The following is a 25,391-nucleotide window of genomic DNA, read 5'->3' on the forward strand; positions in this document are numbered from 1 at the left end:
ATACCAAAACATCCAGAGTAGATGGACAGTCCAAAACAGCTATAGCCACGCCCAGCTTGGAAGCAGCGTCATGTCCGTCTCCCTTCAGAGACTCCATAACACGACATCAGAGAGATTGAATATCAGCCAATCAAAGTGTATCACCATGGTGTTGCCGACTATAGTCAAAGGGGTAGGTACAGATTGTCCTACCAAAACATCGGTATATATTATAATATTCGAACTCAAGTGGGTGGGTGGGTAGGTAGGTAGCAATGCAGCTAGCCAAAATTAAAAAAATGTAATGATGTTGACGATGATGGCGATGCGACTGACTCAAGCCAAATGAGTAGGTGTCAATCAACCGTGACAAACGAAAGGTTATAAGAATATTATTGTAAACAAAATAAGACAATATTAACAATATAAGAGTTTTGGTTTTCATTTAACAGAGGGAAAAGGAACGACTGTGTACCTTTTGGAACTTCGAGAAGAGGTAATTTCAATCATAAAGCATTGTGTAGCCGTTGATCTCTTTTAATTGTATTGGTATTTTTTAAACTTCAATGGAACTTCAATTGATCAGCTGTTCTATGAGAACATGCGCTTTTCTATTTACTTAAGGCTTTCAAATAATTGAAAAAGGGATAAGTCACAGTGGCAATTGAAGATGTATATGGGAAGCAAACAAACATATCAATAGGCAACGAAGGCGACTGTTATAAATGAAAACGATGAGCTAATAGTGTCAACCTTAAATTTCCCATTACACCCATATCATATGACCCCCATGTCCTATTGTCAATATTCAACAGATGTTAATGGAATTCAGATAAAGGGATCTTGATGAAGAATCAACAACTCATATGTAAATAGCGTGAGTTATTATCTGAAATGAAAATTCATATCCATGACTTACGGTTTTATAGGATGTGGGATACAGCAGGTGGCCGTGTTCTGACGAAGAACAAGAGCCACACCGAATGTCAGTTTGATCATCTTACCAACTTCGCCGTGCTTGTACTCTACGTTGATCAACCGATCGGGGTGAGTTATTTAAACAACCAATCGGAATGAGTTAACTAAACAACCAATCGGAATACAACCAATCGGAATGAGTTAACTAAACAACCAATCGGAATGAGTTAACTAAACAACCAATTGGGGTTAGTTAATTAAACAACCAATGAGGTGAGTTATTTAAAACAACAAATCGGGACGAATTGATTATTTTAGCAACCAATCGGAGTGAGTTGATGAACAACAAAATAAAAGAAATTCATGGAATACGTGAATATCAAATATAAAACAAAAGATAAAAAAATTAATTAGAATAAAAATAGAATAACATATCGTGAATCATTGTCACAACTGCATTTATATATCAAACATCGAAGACCTATTTTATTCAAAGTCATTTACCTGCGTTTTCCCCCCTGAACTTCTCTTATGCTGATATGTTACAACTAAATGTTCATTTTTACCGCTAGCTCTCTAGACTGCAGAAACAGACGATGTTCATCCTGACCGTAGTTGGCTGTAGTCTGTCAATCACCTGTCTGGGAGTCTGTGTTATACTCTACATCTATTTACGGTAAATATTGTTATAAACGTGTTATTATTACGTAGTCACATTTCTGCAAAAGTAGCAGGGAATATTGTCCGCCTAATATCTCAACGATCACAATGTTCCATAATAAAGATATCAGTACTACGACACGAAATAAAAAATACAATGTACGTACAGAACGAAATCCCAACAGAAGTTCCATGCGATAACCAAAAATGATTTGTGTACTGACTTCTCATACAAAATTAGGGAGAGAAGTCGCTTTATGCCTCATGGAGTTGCGTTTAAGTCGAGTAAAAATAAAAATAAAAATCCGTTGTTCATAATTGTCTTACAAGTAATATAGCAGTTCCTAAAATCGGGAAAGGATATGTGCCAGCATTTCCCGGTGAAATATCGGTGCGGTCTTTAAACTTTCCACTAGTATTCATCAAAACCACACGATATATTGTTAACGACTATCTTAGAGTCGAAAGGTCATCAGATCTGTAATGACCTAATGTCACATTTTTGTTTTAGACTTCTCTGTGATGAGAAAATCCTGATCCACACCAATCTATGTGTAGCTTTGATGTTGGCCCAACTTGTCCTTGTTACCTCTCATGGAGCATCGCGAGACTCGGTAAGTTATTTAACTCAAAAAGGGTATGGTAATTATGATTCCTGAACTAAAAAGTTGTCACAAAACAACAGAATAAAGAAAATTCCATGAGAATCAATAAGCTTACATTATAAGGTTCATGTGATTTATATTCTGAAGATAGGATGGATTCTCTGCTTTCATTAGAGATAATAAACCAAGGTTATAGTAGATCTATTACCTTTCTGTTATTGTCATTACAGTCATACAATACCGTTTTTATATTGTCGTGCATAATAAAAGTAGCGGCTTTTTTATGGTGATAATTTTCAGACGGTGTGTAAATCTGTAGCAGTTTTGCTCCACTCTTTGTTTCAGGCAGCGTGCAAAACGGTGGCAGTATTGCTTCACTTCCTGTTCATGGCCTCGTTTTCGTGGATGATGTTGGAGGGCCTGGCGGTGTACCTAGCCTGCACGCGAGGATTGTATAACTACGGTGACATGCGCCTGAAGTACTTCCTAGTTGGCTGGGGACTTCCGGCTGTGATAGTTGTTGTGTCTGTTGGTGTGCAATTCCCCAACTATGGGGAGACATCTGATGACAGGTGAATAAGGTTTACGTCCACGACAATAAAAAATTCAAAGTTCTTATGAGGAAATCATAGACTATCATAAATCTACAGACGGTCTTTCCCTTTTACATCTATGGTCTATTGTTCTTTACCTTTGAAGATGCTTATATATGAAGATGTTAATTATAAAGTAATGGATTTGAAGACAAAAAGAAGATTGCTTTTCATAGATCACACTGATAGACGTCAATGACGAACACGTTCCACGTAGGGAATCGATGTTATCGTTTGAGTGTTATGAAGGATAAAATCTTTGAGTGTTATGAAGGATAAAATCTTTCTTTTTATGTAAGGTATTGTATGCGCATCTGCTTAGAAGATCACCGTTATGGGACCCAAAAATACCAACTTCAAAACTATTTTAATTGTGCATAAAGACAACTTGGGTATAAAGACCACTTATTTTTATCCATTGAATAGTCTTTATAGACAGTATCGTCTATATATTGTATGGTTCATGTTATGTATGTCTCCATTGTTTTGAGAGATTGCTGTTTTTTGTTGTAGTTGCTGGTTGTCTGTCAAAGACGGGCTAATTTGGGCGTTCTTGGGTCCCATGTTAGTTGTAGTCGTGGTATGTTATTTTTTTTTTACTTTTAAAGCAGACATAGTTTAGAGTTTGAAAAAAAATCGACCCATTTCCAAAAAGAATATTTCAGGTAAATCCTATGATTTCGTAGCCAAAACATGAATCGTAATCTCAATTGAATAATAAACTTGTAATATAGTAAGCAACTAAATAAATGAATTCAATAAATTGTTTAAATAAAGAAGATTATAAAACAGATACCAAGAGAAATATGATTGTTATTTTCAGTTTAATCTATTCATCTTGTGCCTGGTGATCAAAGTGTTTCTTACCTTGAGGGCAAATTCAAGAAAGACGCAAGCAGCAAAACTACGGTATGTTGGATCTCGTATATCAAAGTTCGGAGACGCCAAAAATATATCGTCTTTTGATCAATATAGGAAAGAAATTACGTTAAAAATCAAATAACGGATTACGTACCAGGCCTACTATGTCTACCATTTGGGAAAACGACGACATGGTTATCTGCCTTAAAGTCTTTTGAGCTACAATATTAAAGTTAATAGATGATGTGACGGTGTAAATACAGATACACATTAAGATTTTGTTTTAGATCTCCCAGGGCTAGTGTTCGGGCCATGGTGACACTAATATCGCTCCTATCCAACTGATGCGAAGGTGTCAATAAAGATTTTGTTTTTACAGGGTTAGTGTCCAGTCCATGGTCACACTACTACTCCCCCTCCATTTTTTTCCAGGACTAGTGTCCGGGCCATGGTCACACTACTCCCCTCCTCTCCATTTTGTTATTTATTTCCAGAGCTAGTGTCCGGGCCATGGTCACTACTACTACCCCTCCCCCCCATTTTGTTATTTATTTTCCAGAGCTAGTGTTCGGGCCATGGTGACACTACTACCCCTCCTCTCCATTTTTTTTATTTTCCAGGGCTAGTGTCCGGGCCATGGTCACACTGCTATCCCTCCTCTCCATTTTGTTATTTTCCAGAGCTAGTGTCGCCATGGTACACTCTACCCCTCCTCTCCATTTTTTTTTTTATTTTCCAGGGCTAGTGTCCGGGCCATGGTCACACTGCTACCCCCCTCCTCTCCATTTTGTTTTTATTTTCCAGGCTAGTGTCCGGGCCATGGTGACACTACTACCCCTCCTCTCCATTTTTTTTTTATTTTCCAGGGCTAGTGTCCGGGCCATGGTCCACACTACTCTACCCTCCCTCTCCATTTTTTTTTTTATTTTCCAGGGCTAGTGTCCGGGCCATGGTGACACTACTACCCCTCCTCTCCATTTTTTTTTTTTATTTTCCAGGGCTAGTGTCCGGGCCATGGTGACACTACTACCCCTCCTCTCCATTTTGTTTTTATTTTCCAGGGCTAGTGTCCGGGCCATGGTCACACTACTACCCCTCCTCTCCATTTTTTTTTTTATTTTCCAGGGCTAGTGTCCGGGCCATGGTCACACTACTACCCCTCCTCTCCATTTTGTTTTTTATTTTCCAGGGCTAGTGTCCGTGCCATGGTGACACTACTATCCCTCCTCTCCATTTTGTTTTTTATTTTCCAGAGCTAGTGTCCGGGCCATGGTCACACTACTTCCCCTCCTCTCCATTTTGTTATTTATTTTCCAGGGCTAGTGTCCGGGCCATGGTCACACTACTACCCCTCCTCTCCATTTTGTTTTTTATTTTCCAGAGCTAGTGTTCGGGCCATGGTGACACTACTTCCCCTCCTCTCCATTTTGTTATTTATTTTCCAGAGCTAGTGTCCGGGCCATGGTGACACTACTTCCCCTCCTCTCCATTTTGTTTTTTTTTATTTTCCAGAGCTAGTGTCCGGGCCATGGTGACACTACTACCCCTCCTCTCCATTTTGTTATTTATTTTCCAGGGCTAGTGTCCGGGCCATGGTGACACTACTACCCCTCCTCTCCATTTTGTTATTTATTTTCCAGGGCTAGTGTCCGGGCCATGGTCACACTACTACCCCTCCTCTCCATTTTGTTTATTTATTTTCCAGGGCTAGTGTCCGGGCCATGGTGACACTACTACCCTCCTCTCCATTTTGTTATTTATTTTCCAGGGCTAGTGTCCGGGCCATGGTGACACTACTACCCCTCCTCTCCATTTTGTTATTTATTTTCCAGGGCTAGTGTTCGGGCCATGGTGACACTACTACCCCTCCTCTCCATTTTGTTTTTTATTTTCCAGAGCTAGTGTCCGGGCCATGGTCACACTACTACCCCTCCTCTCCATTTTGTTATTTATTTTCCAGAGCTAGTGTCCGGGCCATGGTCACACTACTACCCCTCCTCTCCATTTTGTTATTTATTTTCCAGGGCTAGTGTCCGGGCCATGGTCACACTACTTCCCCTCCTCTCCATTTTGTTATTTATTTTCCAGGGCTAGTGTCCGGGCCATGGTCACACTACTACCCCTCCTCTCCATTTTGTTATTTATTTTCCAGAGCTAGTGTCCGGGCCATGGTCACACTACTACCCCTCCTCTCCATTTTGTTATTTATTTTCCAGGGCTAGTGTCCGGGCCATGGTCACACTACTACCCCTCCTCTCCATTTTGTTATTTATTTTCCAGAGCTAGTGTCCGGGCCATGGTGACACTACTACCCCTCCTCTCCATTTTTTTTTTTAATTTTCCAGGGCTAGTTTCCGGGCCATGGTCACACTGCTATCCCTCCTCTCCATTTTGTTATTTTCCAGGGCTAGTGTCCGGGCCATGGTCACACTACTACCCCTCCTCTCCATTTTGTTTTTTATTTTCCAGAGCTAGTGTCCGGGCCATGGTCACACTACTACCCCTCCTCTCCATTTTGTTTTTTATTTTCCAGGGCTAGTGTCCGGGCCATGGTCACACTACTACCCCTCCTCTCCATTTTGTTATTTATTTTCCAGGGCTAGTGTCCGGGCCATGGTGACACTACTACCCCTCCTCTCCATTTTGTTTTTTATTTTCCAGGGCTAGTGTCCGGGCCATGGTGACACTACTACCCCTCCTCTCCATTTTTTTTTATTTTCCAGGGCTAGTGTCCGGGCCATGGTCACACTACTACCCCTCCTCTCCATTTTGTTTTTTATTTTCCAGGGCTAGTGTCCGGGCCATGGTCACACTACTACCCCTCCTCTCCATTTTGTTATTTATTTTCCAGGGCTAGTGTCCGGGCCATGGTCACACTACTACCCCTCCTCTCCATTTTTTTTTTATTTTCCAGGGCTAGTGTCCGGGCCATGGTCACACTACTACCCCTCCTCTCCATTTTGTTTTTTATTTTCCAGGGCTAGTGTCCGGGCCATGGTGACACTACTACCCCTCCTCTCCATTTTGTTATTTATTTTCCAGAGCTAGTGTCCGGGCCATGGTCACACTACTACCCCTCCTCTCCATTTTGTTATTTATTTTCCAGAGCTAGTGTCCGGGCCATGGTGACACACTACTACCCCTCCTCTCCATTTTGTTTTTTATTTTCCAGAGCTAGTGTCCGGGCCATGGTGACACTACTTCCCCTCCTCTCCATTTTGTTTTTTATTTTCCAGGGCTAGTGTCCGGGCCATGGTGACACTACTTCCCCTCCTCTCCATTTTGTTATTTATTTTCCAGGGCTAGTGTCCGGGCCATGGTGACACTATCCCCTCCTCTCCATTTTGTTTTTATTTTCCAGAGCTAGTGTCCGGGCTATGGTACACTACTACCCCCTCCTCTCCATTTTGTTATTTATTTTCCAGGCTAGTGTCCGGGCCATGGTCACACTACTTCCCCTCCTCTCCATTTTGTTTTTTATTTTCCAGAGCTAGTGTCCGGGCCATGGTCACACTACTTCCCCTCCTCTCCATTTTGTTATTTATTTTCCAGGGCTAGTGTCCGGGCCATGGTGACACTACTACCCCTCCTCTCCATTTTGTTATTTATTTTCCAGAGCTAGTGTCCGGGCCATGGTCACACTACTACCCCTCCTCTCCATTTTGTTTTTTATTTTCCAGAGCTAGTGTCCGGGCCATGGTACACTACTCCCCTCCTCTCCATTTTGTTTTTTTATTTTCCAGGGCTAGTGTCCGGGCCATGGTCACACTACTACCCCTCCTCTCCATTTTGTTTTTTATTTTCCAGAGCTAGTGTCCGGGCTATGGTCACACTACTACCCCTCCTCGGGGTAACATGGATCCTCAGCATCCTGGTCCCGTTACACTATGTATTTCACTACCTATTCATCATAGGCAACTCCATACAGGTAGGTACATATCAACATTTCTTAGCTTTGGAAAATATCCACGGATGAGTTGATACAGTAATTAGAACAAAATCAATTTTGACGTTGTATCCAGTTAATGTAACTTGTGTCGTTTAGATCCAAATGCGTATCAGACCACGTTTATTTTAAACTATTTAGATTAAATGCTAATAATAATTTAAAATGATAATTTAAAAATTAATAGTAAACTATATCAAACTGCTATTTCTTTACTTGTGTGCTTTACAGGGGATAATAATATTCCTGTTACACGGCATCGGGAATGAAGAGGTTGGTAAGAGGTTCTGAACTATGTACTGTAGACCATCTTATTTTCATGTACAATCAAATTTAGGGTATTTCGCGGGTAATTATGAGAGACCACAAATATTAACCGTCGCCTATACACAGTGTATGAACGGAAGTGGAAGTGTACGTAGTTGCGAGTCTGTATAGCGGTACTCGGTCACTTGCTAAGACAAATGAAACAATCGATCATGGATAATTTTTGCCAATTTTATTCATTCTATACGCTTTTGTTGTAATCTTCGGTTATAAACGGCGTTATGGATAGAAATTTGAACAACCAGTGACTAATGAAATGTTGAGGGTTAACCAGCATTAACATTTGAGACACTTTTTGTGAGTTGATCTGCTGTTCATCATCGAAGAATTGAGACACCCGCCTAATATTTTGCACTATTTTAAGGTATTCTGTCTGTCTTTCATTATTTCTAGCACCTTCACAGGTCTATAAATGAATCCAACAATATAAAACACATAAATACATCTTTATGGACACAATATTTTTACTTAATCGTATTTTGAAGTTGTAGGATGATCAGTTAAAATTGTATAGTCACTTGCATTGTTTTGAAATGGCGATGTATAGTTGCTTGCGAGGAGACTTGTATAGTCGATGTATTATTTTCAAAATCATGTTCATGAATTTGTTTATATACATGTTATGAAGACGTCTATAATGTTAAACATATTTGTAGTTACGAATAATGCCGATATTTGGTGTTTTACCGACCTGTACACGATGCCTGTTTTCATTCATCCCGCTTCGATACTCACAAGTGACGATACAAAAAGCAACTAATGATTTTACTAGATACACTTCCGTTCATACACTGTGCTATATGTTACAAACATATATTGTAGAACCAAATGAGTATAATTCCCGATATAAAAAATCAGTGAAAACGTTATTGAACAAAAAACCGTGAAATTAAATCGACGCGAAAATAAGTTGCTTTACATTATTTCTACAATACTATCAGTTACTAGGATTTCCTTGACCTTCACAGTCGTTACAGTACTATAGTAAATGATTTCCACTGTCTTCATATTGGTTCTTGTTGCTTAAGCAATGACCGTTTTGTATTTTTCCGTTCGTTCATATCGGTTTTATCCGCAAAATTGCCCTCATATTCGGTTTTGTACCCATGTTTCATCAGAAACATTGAGTTATTTATGTTACCGATGTTTTTTTGTCTTCTTTAATACTATGTCAATTCCATGTCACATTCAGAGGTGTATTGTTTGTGATTTCCGTAATAGTTTTATTCGTCCTCTTTTAAATAAAAATAAAAAAATATCCTCGATACGATTAGTGATTTTTGAAAATAGCTCTCCACACAAAAGGTTGTGTATAGCCTGAACATTTCAATATCGAACATTGAGAAATAACGTCTTAGTATAGTAAACCCAATGGAATGTTACACTAAGTACATAATAAGAACTGTAACTTAATGTTGATAGACACTTCATGATCTCTGTTTATTTGTAAGTAGAATCAGTTATATATCCTTGGTAGGTGAGGAAAGGGCTGAGCGAGAGACGTAAGCGCCATTCCATGACGAGCTCCGAGTCCATAACTACCATAAACTCCAGTCATCTCATGGTAAATAAAAGTGTTTGTAATCATAAAGAACAGACATTAGGTATATATTCTCTAGGATTCATCAAAACTATCACCTACATGGGCGTCTATTCAGGTCAATCTGACCTAAAATTTACATGAATGTGCTTAAAGGATCTTTTCCTTAAGCGATCTTCATGCAATTACGGCAAAACATGTTCTTTAAAGATGCTCCACCGCCGACAGAGAATAAATGATATTCATAATTTGAACAATATTTGGTGTTTAATCGTGTGTATATATGTCAAATTAACACAAAAATAATATAAAATAATATGTTTTGCCTTTTGTGCTTGTGCAATCAATATTTCATTCCATATAGGATATAGTGACACGGAATTTTTTCGGGATGCAATTAATTATTTTTTATATTTTTAACTTGAACGAAATTAGAAGCTCAAACTTTTCAATGGTGGTAATGGTGTAAAGTATTTATTTTTTGTAAGTGAAGAAAAATACTAAATCGTCTGCTCCTGTTTTTGATAGTGAAAAAATATCATTTGTTGGCGGTGGAGCATCTTTAACATGGCCGATAATGTGAATCTTTGAAACAACTGCATGTACAGATATCGTTATGATCGGGATTCACCATTTAATTTAAGCCCTCATCCAAATGTATTTTAATAATAATCTTAAACTCTAAATTGAAATAAATATATAAATACCCAATAGAAAGTCTGCTGTGCATGAATATATTTCTGTTATATTTACTGGCTGCCGCGAACGTACGCGTCTCACCCTGTTCGTAAAGACAACCTCTCTACGGTGACCGTTTTTTGTTTCCCCTTGAGGTTTGATATATACACATTATTTTTCCAGAGGTTCAAACATTTACTTGTGCCTGTGGAAACACCTAATCCTGTGGAGACTCTAGAAGGTAAAATGCAAAGTTAAAATGTGTCAGTTGATGCTAATCTCATAATGTAGCTCGTATCATTTCATAATATCAATGTAATTCTTGCCAAATCATGATAATATACAACATACAAAAATTCGGAATAATGTATCACCTTTATTTGGCCAAGAAAAAACAAGCAGTAACATCAAACATTACTCTATCATGAGTATTCATAATCAATTCACCTGAATTATATGTGGAAATGATAAAAATAGATATCTGATATTATCTACATAACATAACATACATAAAACAAATTGGAATATCAAAAATAAAAGTTACATATTTTCTTTCATAGTTAGAGATCGGCGACAGGCGTGGACGGGAATTTAGCTTCATGGACCATTTTACAAGAGCATCCTAAGAAATAGCTTTCATGGACCATTTTACAACAAGAGCGTCCTCAGAAATAGCTTTCATGGACCATTTTACAACAAGAGCGTCCTCAGAAATAGCTTTCATGGACCATTTTACAACAAGAGCGTCCTCAGAAATAGCTTTCATGGACCATTTTACAACAAGAACATCCTCAGAAATAGACATAAAGGGACTATTTCGAAATACAAGAAGAATTAATAAATGAAAGTCCATACAAATGTACATAAGCAATTTATCACGTGTTTATTATCCGTTTGGAATTACCATAATTTGTATAAATATACCCTTTTCTGGTAAATATATAAAAATATACATTCATATTTTGATTGAGTTTCTGGATTAGTGCCACGGATTTCAAATAAGGAATTAAGAGTATTGTTCTGATGTAGGTTTCCCGATATACATACCAAATATTAATGCTATACAAAAATATATTCGTAAAAATCTTTTAATTAAAGCTAAAATGAAAACGTAAAGATAAAACAAATGCAGATTAAGAGCATGATATCAGACATTTGGTACGAGAAGGAGAACAAGTGTTAAAAGTTATGATATCAAAAGGTAATCGTAAGTTGTGTTCAAGCCACCACAAGACTAAGTGGATCTGAATTCAAGCAAGTTCTTTTTGGACTTCACTATATATGTACATAGTATATTAACACTTTTGTGTGCATTGTAATCCCTTGTAAGACATATACCTCGTGAATAAAGAAAACCATGGGAGCAAGTGCTGGTGTTATCCAAAAAACCAGAAAACGTAGGAGAAACCAATAATGAGTAAAACCGTCGGCGAACTCCGCATTTAATACAACCTACACGTATTTAACCAGTTCTTTATCATTACAAACCAGTAGGAAATAACAGATTACACTCATTATTTATGATTTTATATTATTCACTAAAGCCCAGTAACTATAACCCTATTATGAACAAAGTATACTAAGTGTTCAATCATCAGTCCAGTTTCCATCATCGACTTCTATTACAAGTAAATATGAACTAAATATTATATTGGTCTTGATCCAACACGGTACCAAAAGAACGACAGATTTATGACTCCAACTCGATTTAAAAAAGTTGAAGGAATTCATTAACTTTAGATCCCATAGGAAGGCGTTACGGGTGTCAAGGATATCTTGAGATTTTTTTCCTTTATTTCTGTAATGATTTCCTGTGGAGAATTTAAAGTTTAGGAATAATCATGAAACTGTGCCCTGACAACAACTATCTTTCAGAAATCACCCGCCTGTTATTCAGAGCTAACAGTAAGTACTTACTATTATATAACCCCGTTTTATCTGAAATTCTATATTCGATCGAGTATATTTATCGCACTTAAATTATTCTATCAGCCATCACATTTATACCTACAACTAGCTATAGTAATATTGCGTTGCCTACAGATTCAACCCTTTTTGTATGAAAAATATATTCCGATATATATATACAAAATAAATGTACCGGTATTGGAAAGTTTTATAAATGTTCTTACATAATTACACGTTCGCACATAATTTTACAATTAGGAATATTCATGAAACTGTGCCCTGACGACAACTTTCTTTCAGAAATCACCCGTCCGATATATATATAAACAAAATAAATGTACCGGTATTGAAAAGTTTTATAAATGTTCTTACATAATTACACGTTCGCACATAATTTTACAACGTAAGAAATTTGCTGCCGATATTAAAATCAAATCAAAATAAGTCACATACTGGAGAATGAGATTTCCGGAAGTTCAAATGGAGAGCACCTTGACTAGCGTTGTCACCGCATAACACTTTATACTGACTAGTACGTTAATAGTAAGACGGTGGAAAGTTTCACTAAAACGTTTTAACGTAATTCAAAAAAATTAGATGCTATGTTTTTCTGCACCAAGATTCCCTTTAAAGCCCTTGTTACCACTAAAAGATGCACTAAATCGTACTAATTACGTATTAGATATTTCTACATCACGAATTCCCTGAAAGCACTAACAACTTCCTACATATATTTCCTCTTATTATAATAATGATATGACCCCATTTCGTCTGAGGGACATAATAAGATCATCTATATTTTTTGGCACTGATCTCTATATCAACCCATTTTAGCAATGGACAAACAGTTATTTTGAAAAAAAATGTCACATGCAGAAGTAATGCCTGTGTAGAGGCAATTATTAATTATATAATTGCTTGAAAAAATCAACTTTAGCAAACAAAGTGAACATATACTATTCAGATTTAGTACCATGCACACGCCGAAAGGGTTTCTAGACAGTAAAATGATTTTAAAGACAATAGAAAATGCTCAAACAGCAGGAATTACCTTGTTATATCAGGGTAGTGCCTTTGACAACATAGATATAAAAAGAGATCGTATAAAAATAAAGAGTGAAATATCTTTGTAATTTTAAAAGCGAATAGATCGCTGTTACAGTTCATTTAGTAAAGAAACGCTCAATAAAAATGTTATAATGAATAAAACATACCCACATCCATCCTTCAATAAAAACAAGCATTTCTTATTTTCGTCACGTGTAACAAAAACTGAAGTCTATGAAAAATAAACAAAGTTAAATAATCTGATCACAGTAAACACACCATTCGAATACTGATATATCGCTTGTCCTAAAAAATATCATTTACACACTTCTTTCACTAATCTCATAAAATATTATACATGTACATGTATATTGCAGTTTTTTGTGTCCATAATGCTTCATTTATTGAATTAACATGGTCAGATATTGTCCTAAATTCAAAAATTTATTAATGCCGAATTGGCAGTGACATTGACGATATAAAATAAACTTGAATGTCACTAGTTTTTTGAAGAATCGCGAGGCATTTGTTTTAATGATTTAATTATTATTACTTGTAGAGAATTATCAAGAAAATAAACATCACATATAATCAATAACACGCAAAAAGTACAAATGTAATCTCTTGATATTCAGAAACATTTCTCAAACACGCTTTATTGATAATGTTCATGAACAAGTTACCTTGTGAACATCTTATCAAATGCATAAGATGTGACCTTCCAGCGCCACCCAAAGAACAGTGGGTAAACCAAATAGGCAATGTAACCAATGGCAACCCCAGTCGACACGTACAATATGGCGTTTATGGATGGCAACAGTGTGTCGAAGAGAGGTGTGGGAGGAATGGTTTTTCTCGTTCCGGATTTACCAGTTCCGGACCATTGGATTGCAAGTTTGTCTAAAATCTGAAAGCAATGAAAGAAATTTTTTTGAAAACTAAAATCGTTTTGAATATTCGCCATTAAGGTACCACTGATAATTATTTTCTGTTATTTTTTTCTTCTTATTTTCCATTTCATTTATTGAAATCCATATCATCTGGATAGAGATTTCCATAATTCACTATGCAAGATCATTTATGACGTATTCCCACATAATGACATACCTACAATAAAAATCAAGTGCTTAAAGGTTAACTTTTTCACTCGTTTTAACAAACCAGTGTACCAAAGTAGAACCATCTGTGAACGTACCTTGGGTATCTGATGGAATTGCAATCAGAGCCATATTAAATGACCGAAAATGTCATTAACCATTTTTGGATATTGAGCAATGAGTGAAAGACCATCCTCCATTTTATACCGACGTCAATAGTAATCTAGAAATGACGTTTAGACCCATAATTCTTTGAGGCATTTGAGTAGCAAATGAGTGACCACAGTCATTGTTTATCCTTAGACCATCTCAATTGTGCTCTTCTAAGAAGAGAAGTCTTCTAAGATCTTTTTGTTTATAGATGGAAGAGCCTCTAGAAGAAGACTTACAAATCGAGATATCGGCAGTTACTTTTATTTAATTAGAAGAGGGCAAATCGAGTTAGGTCTTGGAATGCAATAAGATAGATAATTGATGTTACATCAATCATTCAACCGCTTCCCTGATGTTGATAACTTCAGATGTTCAGGCGACCATTGGAAAATAAAGCCATTAGGAGATTGCATATCTATAGTACAGCAATCATTCCCAGAAACATTGCCAGGGGATTGTAAGGAAAAGCAAAATTAAAGATCGATAATATCAACAGGAAAACACCAAGAAGAATTGAACACCTCTGACATCAAATGCAAAGAGAATATCAAGACTTCTGATAGATGGCAAAGATATTTGTGGAAATGAGTCGAGATGTTAAAGAAGGCAAGGTCATGGACCGTATATAAACTTTAACAAACAATCATGGAAGCATAAACAATACAAGATGGGTGGGTAGAGATTGAAATACAACAAGAAGAGTCAGAACCTAATATCGTCAAACTGATAATCGAAGAGTGATGATTATGGTGGTAACAAGAACAAAAGAACAGAAAAAAGTGAGCTGGATATTTTTTTCAGATTTTGGTAAACATCTCATGGTTGTAATAGTTTGTTTGGCATGACATGCACTACACTTAGAGGTCAGTCACAGCATTATCGAGGCGGCTATAAACCGGTAGCATGCACAGGTGAACAAGACACTACTTTAATTATGGTGGATGATATGAAGACATTGGTAGCAGGAGATTTTGACAGGTGGCAAAAAATCGCTAAAATGTATTAATCAATAATGCAGATACTGTAATCATGTTCGGAGACAGGGATTCTGGAAACATAGGCTGTTAGAATATCTACAGCCATTCTAATTTCATAAAACATGCGGTAGAAATGTCAGTACTTGTCAGCTGCTAATAACCGGAAAGATGTTATAGAAATGTTTATCTAATTCTATATTTGTTGAGAGATAATATCTCCATATTAAAGAAGACGACGGTGAAATATAAGATGGACTTTCAGGAAAAGAATATCAGCAGACGACCTTATGAAAGCAGAAGTTTCCAGAGATTAAAGTGAAAAGAGATTCATATTACAATAGCTCTACAGAGTAGCACATATAATGTAAGTATTGACACACTACTTTCTTCAAGAGTTTCTTCAACTTGAGATACCTATAGTGATTTGGGTAAAGGGTGAATATATATTATGCATTTTAGTGAATTTTGAGACTTCATGCATGTTTTCTCAATGTTATTGGTGGTGTTGGGTGGGCATTGTAATATATATGTACATAAATGAAACGAACAGGCAATCAAGCAAGGCTTCCAAGCAATCTGACTAAAATTTGGATACCAGCAACCAACAGCTGCTTGTCAACTGACCATGTTGATTCACTATTTGTCCAATGACCAGATACATTATCTGTAAGCTGTAGATTAAGCTATTATTGCAAATATGGTAATCAATAATTAGGCTAACTTATTTGAAATTAATTTTGTGCTGAAATTTTGTTGTGCCAAAATAATATGTTTGCAGTATCACCATTGCTCTGAAAAACATGCTACATATATGTCATCAGAGAGACAGCTGATACTTCAAAAATAATTGAGGTTATGAATAAGTGATAAACCGACCAACCAACCAGAGATAACTTACTTCTTTAGCTGCCCTATCCCCAGACTGAAGAGCTCCATCCATATACCCCATCCATTCTGTTGCTGTCTCTGTCCCCGCAAAATGGACGTGGCCTACTGGCTTCCTCAGCATCCTAGGTAAAACAAAACAAACTCAATCAAACTGTTGTGGTTTGATTGGCTTAATGTCTTTTTTGGGTCAATAATGTGCCAGGTTCTGTAGCATCTGGAGAAAATCCACTGACCAGGGATCAGTACCTGGTAACTGTCCACATGGAATCCGAACTCTTAATCCAGAGGCGGAGAGCTTGTTTAAATATCTTTTTAACTACTCGGCTTCTGCTGCCCAAATCAAATTAGGAATTATATCTTTAACTATTCTGCCTTTGCATATTACCTTGTGGGTAGGTATCCATTGTGACATCTTTTTCGTGTGAGAAAAATTGGCGTTGTTTTCTCTGAAGTAAGGATGTTATGCTTGCAAACACATAATGTCATAATCAATATGTACTCGCATGGGCAGATAACTCTCTCAGTATGCGACTTTATGCACTAGTTCGATGCCCATGTCTAGTGATTTTACAGCCAGACTATAGTGCCAATCGTCCGATTGGACTAGTGTTCCCCATTCGATTAATATCATTAAATGCTACATTTATAGCAGTGGTCAATTGCATTTTTCAACACATTTTGAGTGCATTCTTTATGCGATTATTTCAGTCCGAATGCATCATTTTGTGAGAATTTATGTTCACAAGTGCATCCATACTGCAATTTGGGTAAAAAATTGTAAACTGATCATGACTGAATTTGAAGTACTGAAGCAAAACGGCTGTATATTTAATTTGGACTAGTGATTAAATAGTCGGATTAGTAAATTTTTGGGGTTTACTAGTCCAAATGACTAGCACTGAAAAAAAATAGTGTCACAGACTGCTCTGTAATAAGCAAATACATGTACAGACAATAATGACAAATGAAAGTTTATACCATAGACTTAGATAATGTATTGTGATGTACCTGCCAAACTTGGTAAGGACCCCTGGGGGCATCACACTCAGATAACATCCTCCAGAAAATTCCTCTTCCATCCAATTCTTTTCAATGTAGTCTGAAGGCTGCATCATATTTAACAAAATCAATTTTTAGCATGACTATCTTAGCGAGAAGAATTATCTCCCTTTGTGAAGAAAAATGATTTACTTAGATTGCTTTCACAGAATTTCCTAAGGGCTGAAGGGCTGTGTGTTTGGACCATTGTTACTTTGTAACTAATCCAAATAATGCCATCAACCCTTAGCCTTCTTTTAATTTGGGTATTTGATTTGAATAGGTTGATATAACACAGATCATATTTACCACATCAAAATATATCACTGATATGTCAGTCACTAAGTAAAAATAATTTGAGCTCGCAAGCTTTCATTAATTACAAAATATATAACAGTGCTGTTTTTGGAGGAATGACTATTAAAAAAGAAACTTACCTGCATGAAGGCGTCCATTTTGAAAGCTTTTGCATAATACTGACACAAGACACTCTTTCTGTGAAAATAAATATATCAATAATAGAATTCAAGAAGTTTTTATCACTATAACCAAACTAACAAAATTTAAATAGTGTCACTGAATTTTAAAAATTCTAAAATAACACTTTTATAACTATTTTACACGTTTCTACAAGATACTATTGTATATCTCCACATCATTCCCTGTCAAGGTTTCAGTAAGTTGTTTGTGTTAATGCAAACTATGCTTATAACCATGTTTTACTCTCTGAAGAAAAAATGGTTATTTGAAAATTATGTAAATGAGAATCAATGCCATATGACAAATAGCCAGAGCTCAGGAGGTCAGCCATACCTTTCTGTCTCTGACATTTCTACAAGGTCGCGAGCTTTGTTTGACAACACAAATCCCATAATGCATGGGTGAGATCCGTCTGGTTTGGTGTCATCAACACAAAATGTGACAGGACCAAAATCTGACATTATCATCCCAGACAGCTCTGGAAATAGTGAAAGAAAGAAATATTATCAGACAAGAATGAACTTTGAAGTCTCAGATGAACCATTCTCAACTATTAAAGCTGGAATTCATTAATGTCAAATTATCTACATTATTTCCCTAGAGTTGATATTTTCACAAGATATTGCTATTGGCATGAATATTTGATCAACGAAAAATTGAGAAACTACCATCTGATTGAAGTACAGATCACCTTATAACATAGTGTATAATGGTTATCTGTATTAAAATCAAATTGGAGAAATGAGTAAATTATATACTACATATACCCGTATAGGCAAATCGTGAAATTCAAAAATGGCAAAAATTTAAATTACTCTATTTAGTCCACATTACTAAAATTTTGACCTGCGAAAATAACTAGCTATATGGTATTTCAAGTACAATGACCTATATTAAAATCAGTGAAAGCTCTCGATTTTGACCTACGTTTTTCCCTCCAGAATGCTCGGTCATAAAACATGAAAGTTTTAATGATGGATCCCATTGGCATTCTCTGTATGAGTTGGAGCTTGAGGTCAGGCAGTGGGGGACTGAAGGTTATCCTGTTCAGCAAGGCTGGAGGAACAGAGCTCACCACATATTTACCCTGTAACAAATAAACAAAGCAATGCATACCGTACTCTAGCAGTAATAAGCTCCCTCCCTTTTTATTAATTATAATTTTTTTTAAGTCTTTTAGAATTTTAATGAACTATTTTTTGATTCTGTAAAACTCATAACTCTGATAACACATTCTTAAACTGGTTTAAAATTCAGGTCCAGTAGAAAATATTCTGTGTACAATGCTGTATAGCAGCTATTTTAAAATTGTGGGTGTGTGTGGGTGGGGGAGGGGAGAGGGAGTGTTATGACCTACTTCATTTTTGTGTATACAAAATTTCATGTCTTTGTTCCTTTTAACACATTTTGCGATCAATTTGTAATGTTTTCAAAAATTATTCATGAATTATTTGAATTCATGTTCAAGGTCTCTCCCGAAATAACACAAAAAATGTGGTTTTAAGTTATCCAACTCACAACAGACAAACATTGCTTACCTGGTACTGTTGTCCATTGATATCTTTGACTAGTACTTTGTCCTTAGACTGCTCTACACTGACCACAGGGCTGGACAGATGGACACGTCCTTTAAGGTGTTTAACCATACCTTCTGATAGCTGTTGTGTACCACCTACCACCTTCTGTTCCTGAAACATCATCATAGATTATAATTAATATACAAGTTGTTGATCTTTTCTTTACAATGGAGATTAATTCATAGGTGTACTGATATAATGAAAAGAAAATACATGTACTAGTCAAAAGCGTATGCGTTAAACTGAAACAGCTAGGAGAGGAGAAATTGTTGAAACAAGACCGGGATTCGATCCTGTGTCCTCCAAACACTAGCCAAATGCTATATGGAATAATTTTAACAATGGTCTGAAGCACTCATCAGCTAGCTGTGATCATGGTGCATATTATAGGCCCAAAACAGTACAGTATTTGAGATTTTCCAATGATTAACCAAAGTAGCTTTAAATGAAAGTTAAGTCCATTGTTTAGAGCAAAATTGGTAGCCCATCAACTCAGAATACTTCAGTTTCACTATTAGATAGACAACAAGTCATTAAAAGAATTTAACCTAGTTGACACCTGTGTCCTTGAATGCAAGTCAACTCAAGGTATTTCATTTGAACACATTTACAAGCCCTTCATCCCAGCATTCTACATGCACAATTTCGGTGATTCTTGGTTTATAAGAAGAAGTTGATGGCTGGCCTTAGGACCATGGATGCAACTCCATGTCATAAGCTCACTTGGCATTTGCGCAAGGACGTATATGAGAAGGATAAGTCACACTGAGTTTTGGGCAAAGACAGCGCAGGCGCTTTTGTGTTTGTGCACTGACCGTGACGTTGGGCGACGACTGATTTCCTTTGATATCCGCCGCCGCAGCCTTTGATGTAGCATGGGGGTGCGAGGGTTACCGTCTTACTTTCTGAAGCGTGCTGCCATTTCATGAGCGGTCGTATTTTTTTAACGATAGTTTAAGACATTTCTTCTAAATCTTCCGTCTTTAAAAGCAAGTTATAAACGTTGTGAAATTTAATTTACTTCACATTGGCGTTTCGTTTGACTCGATAAGACAAGTATTTGTTGAGAAAAACGGTTTTTATTCCCGGTTCATAAGCGTCTCGCGTGGTGTTTAGTAGTGTAAAGAGACAGACACGAATCCTTCTCACTTATAAATCCTTGGCATTTGCGCAGGTGAGCTTAAACTTAGAATACTATTCACTCCACCCATATACATGTAAAATGGATCAAAATGTCTTTATATACTCCCAATTTGCACTTTTGTACAATTCCCTGAATCTCCTTGAGCATTAATACCAAAGGAGAGGTGGATGGACTTCACAACCTTAATCCACTATCAGAAATATCATGAAAAGGTCTATGACGTGAATACTTAGTTTTAACATGATTAGCAGTATGTACATTTTAACAATTATTACCTGTGATTACACATTTTAACAATTATTACCTGTAATGATTACACATTTTAACAATTGTTACCTGTGATGATTACACATTTTAACAATTATTACCTGTAATGATTACACATTTTAACAATTATTACCTGTAATGATTACACATTTTAACAATTATTACCTGTGATTACACATTTTAACAATTATCACCTGTGATGATTACACATTTTAACAATTTTTACCTGTAATGATTTTACATTTTAACAATTATTACCTGTGATGATTACACATTTAAACAATTTTTACCTGTAATGATTACACATTTTAACACCTGTTTTACCTGTGCTCCATCCTTGACCGACGCCAGCCTCATCACACCACCGCCACAGTGAACAAACCACAGGAAATAGAGGAGAGAAATCTCGTGGGGTTCAGAGGTTAACACGGAACGAACAAACACTAAAATATCGGAGGCAGCACTGCAAAATAGAATTGTGATATCTAATATACATTTATACCAACACCTATCTAAGTACTAAGACTTTTTAGGCTTACCAAATATAGGGAATGATTTTATTTAATTAGACTATAAAGAGCCAAGGTGAAAGTTGCTTTCACATTTTCTATACAGTAAAATACAGTTATAATGAACCTCTGGGGACCAACAAAATTACTTCGTTATAAGCAAAGTTTGTTATATACATATTGTAAACAATTTATAGGAAACTTGACGAGGAATGAAAAATACCGCATTATAACCACGAATTTGTTAGCATGTTTGTTACATACATGTTTAACCTATTATAAAATTTAAATTATGGATGTCTTTTGTATTAAGTTTTGTAGAATCATATCTAATATGACATGCATGTTTTTGGAATAGTTATCAGCCAAATTTGATTTCATATCTTGTTTATGTGTACAAAAACATGAAACATAATCATAGTTCACTGTGAAGACATACTTGGTCCAGCAAAGCTTGTTGATGAATTCCTTGACGGTCATTCTGTCCCATTCCACTGCCTTCTGAGCCATCCAAGGGGAATTCCTTGGCACCTGTTATGTATGATAGGAGTTTTAGAAGCACAATTCAATATCAGCACCATCCTCAATTACCAAGGGGTTACTATCACCGTCGTTACATCCACTATGTCATAGGAACTCTTGAATTTTCACAGATCACTTTTCATATGTTACTCATTCTTTAAAAACGTTATATAAAGTCTATTGCCTCACCTGGCTTGCCATTTTATCTATGGTTCTGATGATGTTGTTTAGGTCCAGTAGTTTTAATGGATTCCAATATGGAGGGAGTATTCCACTAAAGGTTGCCCAAATGCTCTATAAATAAACAGATTTTAATACATGAAGTCAACATTTTATAACAATAACATAACTGAACTAACTATAATTAATTGCATCGCTCTGATATCTCTTCAATAGAGATTAACAGTAAATCTTGAAAGTGCCAAAATAAGTACCAGGGCAGGGATCAATCTAGCTCTGATTTATTACCGTATATGGGTAAATTTCCCCTCAAGGAATGAATTCCCCTCTGGCCTAAAATTCCCCTGAAGATTTAAAAATTCTCAAATTTGAAGCTAAAAAATGACACAATTTTGTAACACAATTTCCCCTGTGACTTATTTTTCATTAATTTTTTTAGACTTTTGTTTGCAAATTTCTTTATATCTATCATACAGCTACTGCATATTTTATGACAAACTCAAATTATTTTTCATTCTTCAGCTTAAAATCTTGCTTTACTAAATCCAAAAATAAAATTAGTTGTTTCACAGTACTTTTTCGTCAAAATGAATGTAATTTTGAACCAAAATAGGAATATTCCAATTCCCCTATATTTCGCCAAGCTTTTCCCCTATTTTGAAAAAGGGTAGTTTTCCCCAAAAAACCTAGATTGATCCCTGCAGGGGTGTGTGCTTTTTGTCCGCTATACGTGTAATGGTTCTAGATCTGGTTGATTGCTAGTGATCAGGGCTCAGCTGTCCAAAATATGATAAGGTTTACTGAAATTTTTTGAAATAAAGATAAATTTGTTTCTATATAATTATATAACTTGACAAGATTTTATAAAAGTTTGAAGAACACTTTAGAGACGAAAAAATAACACATTTGAAAGCAAATGAAAATATTACTAATCTTGTGATTAAGCTAATCTTCCTTTGAACAAATGGGTCCAGGAAACTCAATTGGTAGAGCACAGTGTTTGGAGGATCCTAGGTTTGAACCCTGGCCAGACCATTCATTTTCTGTTTCTATTGCATTAGGTGCCTGTTACCAAACCCAATTTCAAGCATTTGGGTATGCTTAACTGAGGGATACCTGAACCTGGGTTGTGTGTAATCAGTCTTCAGGACAAAGACTTAAAAGGGGAGTTAAATGCTTATGTCATGCAAAATTCAATGATTGCCCGGTACCAAAAATACATATAATTTCATAAACATCTAAAGGTGTAAATGGGTGCAAACAGAACTTTGTGTGAAAAATTGGATTAATTACAAATTTCAGAATTTCTCTTCAGAGTGACGAGATACGGTTGATTGTAAGGTGTGAAGTTTCTTAAGTTAGATATTTTAATATAACTACTTTTTTACAATTATCATAACTATAACTCCAACGTAGATAATATATTTTTGTGTACATGTATATGTTTTCTTTGAAATGTACATCATGCAGTGTTGCAAAGGTGCCATATATGGTACATAGTGATTTTCATAACTTTATTTTTTTTTTAATTTATCTTTTTTTCATTTTTTCAAATAATATACACAAGACAACATCGACAAGAGATACATGAAAGACAAATATAATAAATGTTACATATGAAGAATTATTCAAAATCAAATATTTAATTGTACTTAAAATTATCCTATTAAACATTACATAGTACACACATATTGACTACAAACATTGACTATCTATCTAGAGTTGTTTCCCTTCCTATAATAAAAGAATATTCATTTCAAAATTTCAGATATCTCAAGGAATGTACATTGTTGTTTCATCTATATTATCATTCCCTGGAATTTTATATCAAAATCATAACTAATTCATGTACATGCAGGTCAATATAAGTGCACTCCTAAGAAGATGGATGTAAGCACACATATAAAGTTCATATAAATACTGCTCACCTTTCTGAAAAACGTCTTCAGTCCTTAAACCAAAAATTCTGTGTTTCAGAAAAATACTTTTTAAGAAATTATCATTTTTATCTAAACTTTACAAATAGAACATATTCTCCTCATTTAGTTTGATCAATTATGAACCTTACTGTTTAGCAAATCACAAAGCATTAAGCCTGTATGCCCAAATATGGTGGCCATCTGACAGTTTAAGTAATTTAATTTGGTCATGAGAAACATTTGTGTAGTTGAATGAGTACCTTATAATTCATGATTGTCTGTCCATCAGCATAAACATCACAAAGCTCGAGTCCCAGCTCAGAAGCCAGATTTTTTACCATGTCTTGTGTTGGGCCAATGTAGCCTGCACCGAGGTCAGAGTAGCCATTGTTGTCCCCCTGCAGAGAAATGCAGATTACAATTTACTAAAACAACATAATGTATTTTTGAAATAAGAACAACACTAACGTAGTGATAAGAACATTATTTCTTTCAGGGTGAATAATTAAAGGTAACTCAGAGTTAAATTGCTTTAACAGGGCCTAATATTCTCTAGTCTGAAAAAGGAGGTGTAGGGCCATTTGAGAACAGGATTTTTACATTAAAAAAATTTGAAATCTTATTAGAATGCAGAAACTTCAGATTTTTCAAAGAAAACCATTTGTAAGTGCATATACCGGTAATTAATTTTCTAATGTTTATCATTTACATGCACATCAACAGTTTAAACTCTAAATTCAAAATATAACATGAGAAAGACTACCAACTGGGAAAAAAATATGGCTATTTTGGATTAGGAATGGAGCCTAATATATTGCCTCAAAATCCACTACAGAATGTCATGGAAATGTGTAAGGGATGGCATGGGCATGATAAAAATGCATGGGCATGATAAAAATGGCTTGTTTATACGCACTTTTAATTAATTAATTAAACAATCAAACTTAATTACCCTTATGGTGAGAGTCCGTCCTCCAACTCGGTCTCTAGCTTCCACCACACTCACAGTTAGTCCATTTTCTTCAAGAATCCTGGCAGCAAAAAGTCCTGGAATAGAACAATGTAATACATATATTTACATTTGTAGATTGGACTTAGAACGAATATAGCCAGATACTTCCTAAATAAATAAGAAAACCAACATAACTCAATGACCAAACTGCAACAAGTTTGAATAATTCTAATCTCATGAAAAATGTACATGTAAAGTTCTGTTTATTTATTAAATGCATAAAACCTTGCAGTTGTATCAAAATGGCAATATTGAAAATGAAATACTATTATTGTTTATTTCGTTTGAAAGTGAAAGTAGAAAACTTCTATCACACACGTGTGTAAACCAGCAGGGAAATGAGTTATACCAATCATAATATGTCATGCGATTATTTTGCATTAACAACAAGCTTGTATCTGCAATTGGTATGTATAATCAAAAACTGATGAATAAATAAGCGACAAACCACTCAGTCCTGCGCCAATCACTACGACATCAACTTCCGACGTCTGGGAGTCGGCCATTTTGGACATGGATGGTCACGTGATTTGTTTTTTATCGGAAGGTCTCGGACGTTTCTAGAG

General features: G+C 35.9%; 2 protein-coding genes across 2 annotated transcripts; one reads left to right on the forward strand and one right to left on the reverse strand.

Annotated features, from left to right (window-relative positions):
* Nucleotides 1-807: 807 nt before the first annotated feature.
* Nucleotides 808-10,702, forward strand: LOC138307088 (adhesion G-protein coupled receptor D1-like). Its single transcript, XM_069247716.1, has 11 exons — nt 808-1,026; nt 1,470-1,573; nt 2,069-2,171; nt 2,508-2,734; nt 3,269-3,335; nt 3,579-3,664; nt 7,424-7,544; nt 7,794-7,835; nt 9,367-9,453; nt 10,291-10,348; nt 10,668-10,702. Exons 1-11 carry the CDS (start codon nt 874-876, stop codon nt 10,700-10,702), a joined length of 1,083 nt encoding a protein of 360 aa, XP_069103817.1. The 5' UTR covers nt 808-873.
* LOC138306933 (amine oxidase [flavin-containing] B-like) lies at nt 10,471-25,365 on the reverse strand. Its single transcript, XM_069247512.1, has 14 exons — nt 25,274-25,365; nt 24,766-24,860; nt 24,074-24,211; nt 21,904-22,008; nt 21,632-21,723; nt 21,008-21,146; nt 19,234-19,383; nt 18,623-18,782; nt 18,029-18,173; nt 17,653-17,710; nt 17,186-17,283; nt 16,188-16,299; nt 13,746-13,969; nt 10,471-13,240 (listed from the first exon to the last, which is right to left on the reverse strand). Exons 1-14 carry the CDS (start codon nt 25,338-25,340, stop codon nt 13,210-13,212), a joined length of 1,614 nt encoding a protein of 537 aa, XP_069103613.1. The 5' UTR covers nt 25,341-25,365; the 3' UTR covers nt 10,471-13,209.
* Nucleotides 25,366-25,391: the final 26 nt, after the last annotated feature.

This window comes from Argopecten irradians, chromosome 14 (assembly GCF_041381155.1).
Source record: "Argopecten irradians isolate NY chromosome 14, Ai_NY, whole genome shotgun sequence".
In the NCBI taxonomy this organism is placed as follows: Eukaryota; Metazoa; Mollusca; class Bivalvia; order Pectinida; family Pectinidae; genus Argopecten; species Argopecten irradians.

Excerpts from the sequence above, each read along its gene's own strand:
- LOC138307088 (XM_069247716.1), top strand. The coding sequence starts at position 874 with ATGAAAATTCATATCCATGACTTACGGTTTTATAGGATGTGGGATACA. Across the intron at positions 2,172-2,507 it reads ATGGAGCATCGCGAGACTCG|GCAGCGTGCAAAACGGTGGC; the intron begins GTAAGTTATTTA and ends TCTTTGTTTCAG. Across the intron at positions 9,454-10,290 it reads TAAACTCCAGTCATCTCATG|AGGTTCAAACATTTACTTGT; the intron begins GTAAATAAAAGT and ends TTATTTTTCCAG.
- LOC138306933 (XM_069247512.1), bottom strand. The coding sequence starts at position 25,340 with ATGTCCAAAATGGCCGACTCCCAGACGTCGGAAGTTGATGTCGTAGTG. Across the intron at positions 18,783-19,233 it reads TCAATGGACAACAGTACCAG|GGTAAATATGTGGTGAGCTC; the intron begins GTAAGCAATGTT and ends TATTTGTTACAG. Across the intron at positions 17,711-18,028 it reads GAAATGTCAGAGACAGAAAG|AAAGAGTGTCTTGTGTCAGT; the intron begins GTATGGCTGACC and ends TTATTTTCACAG.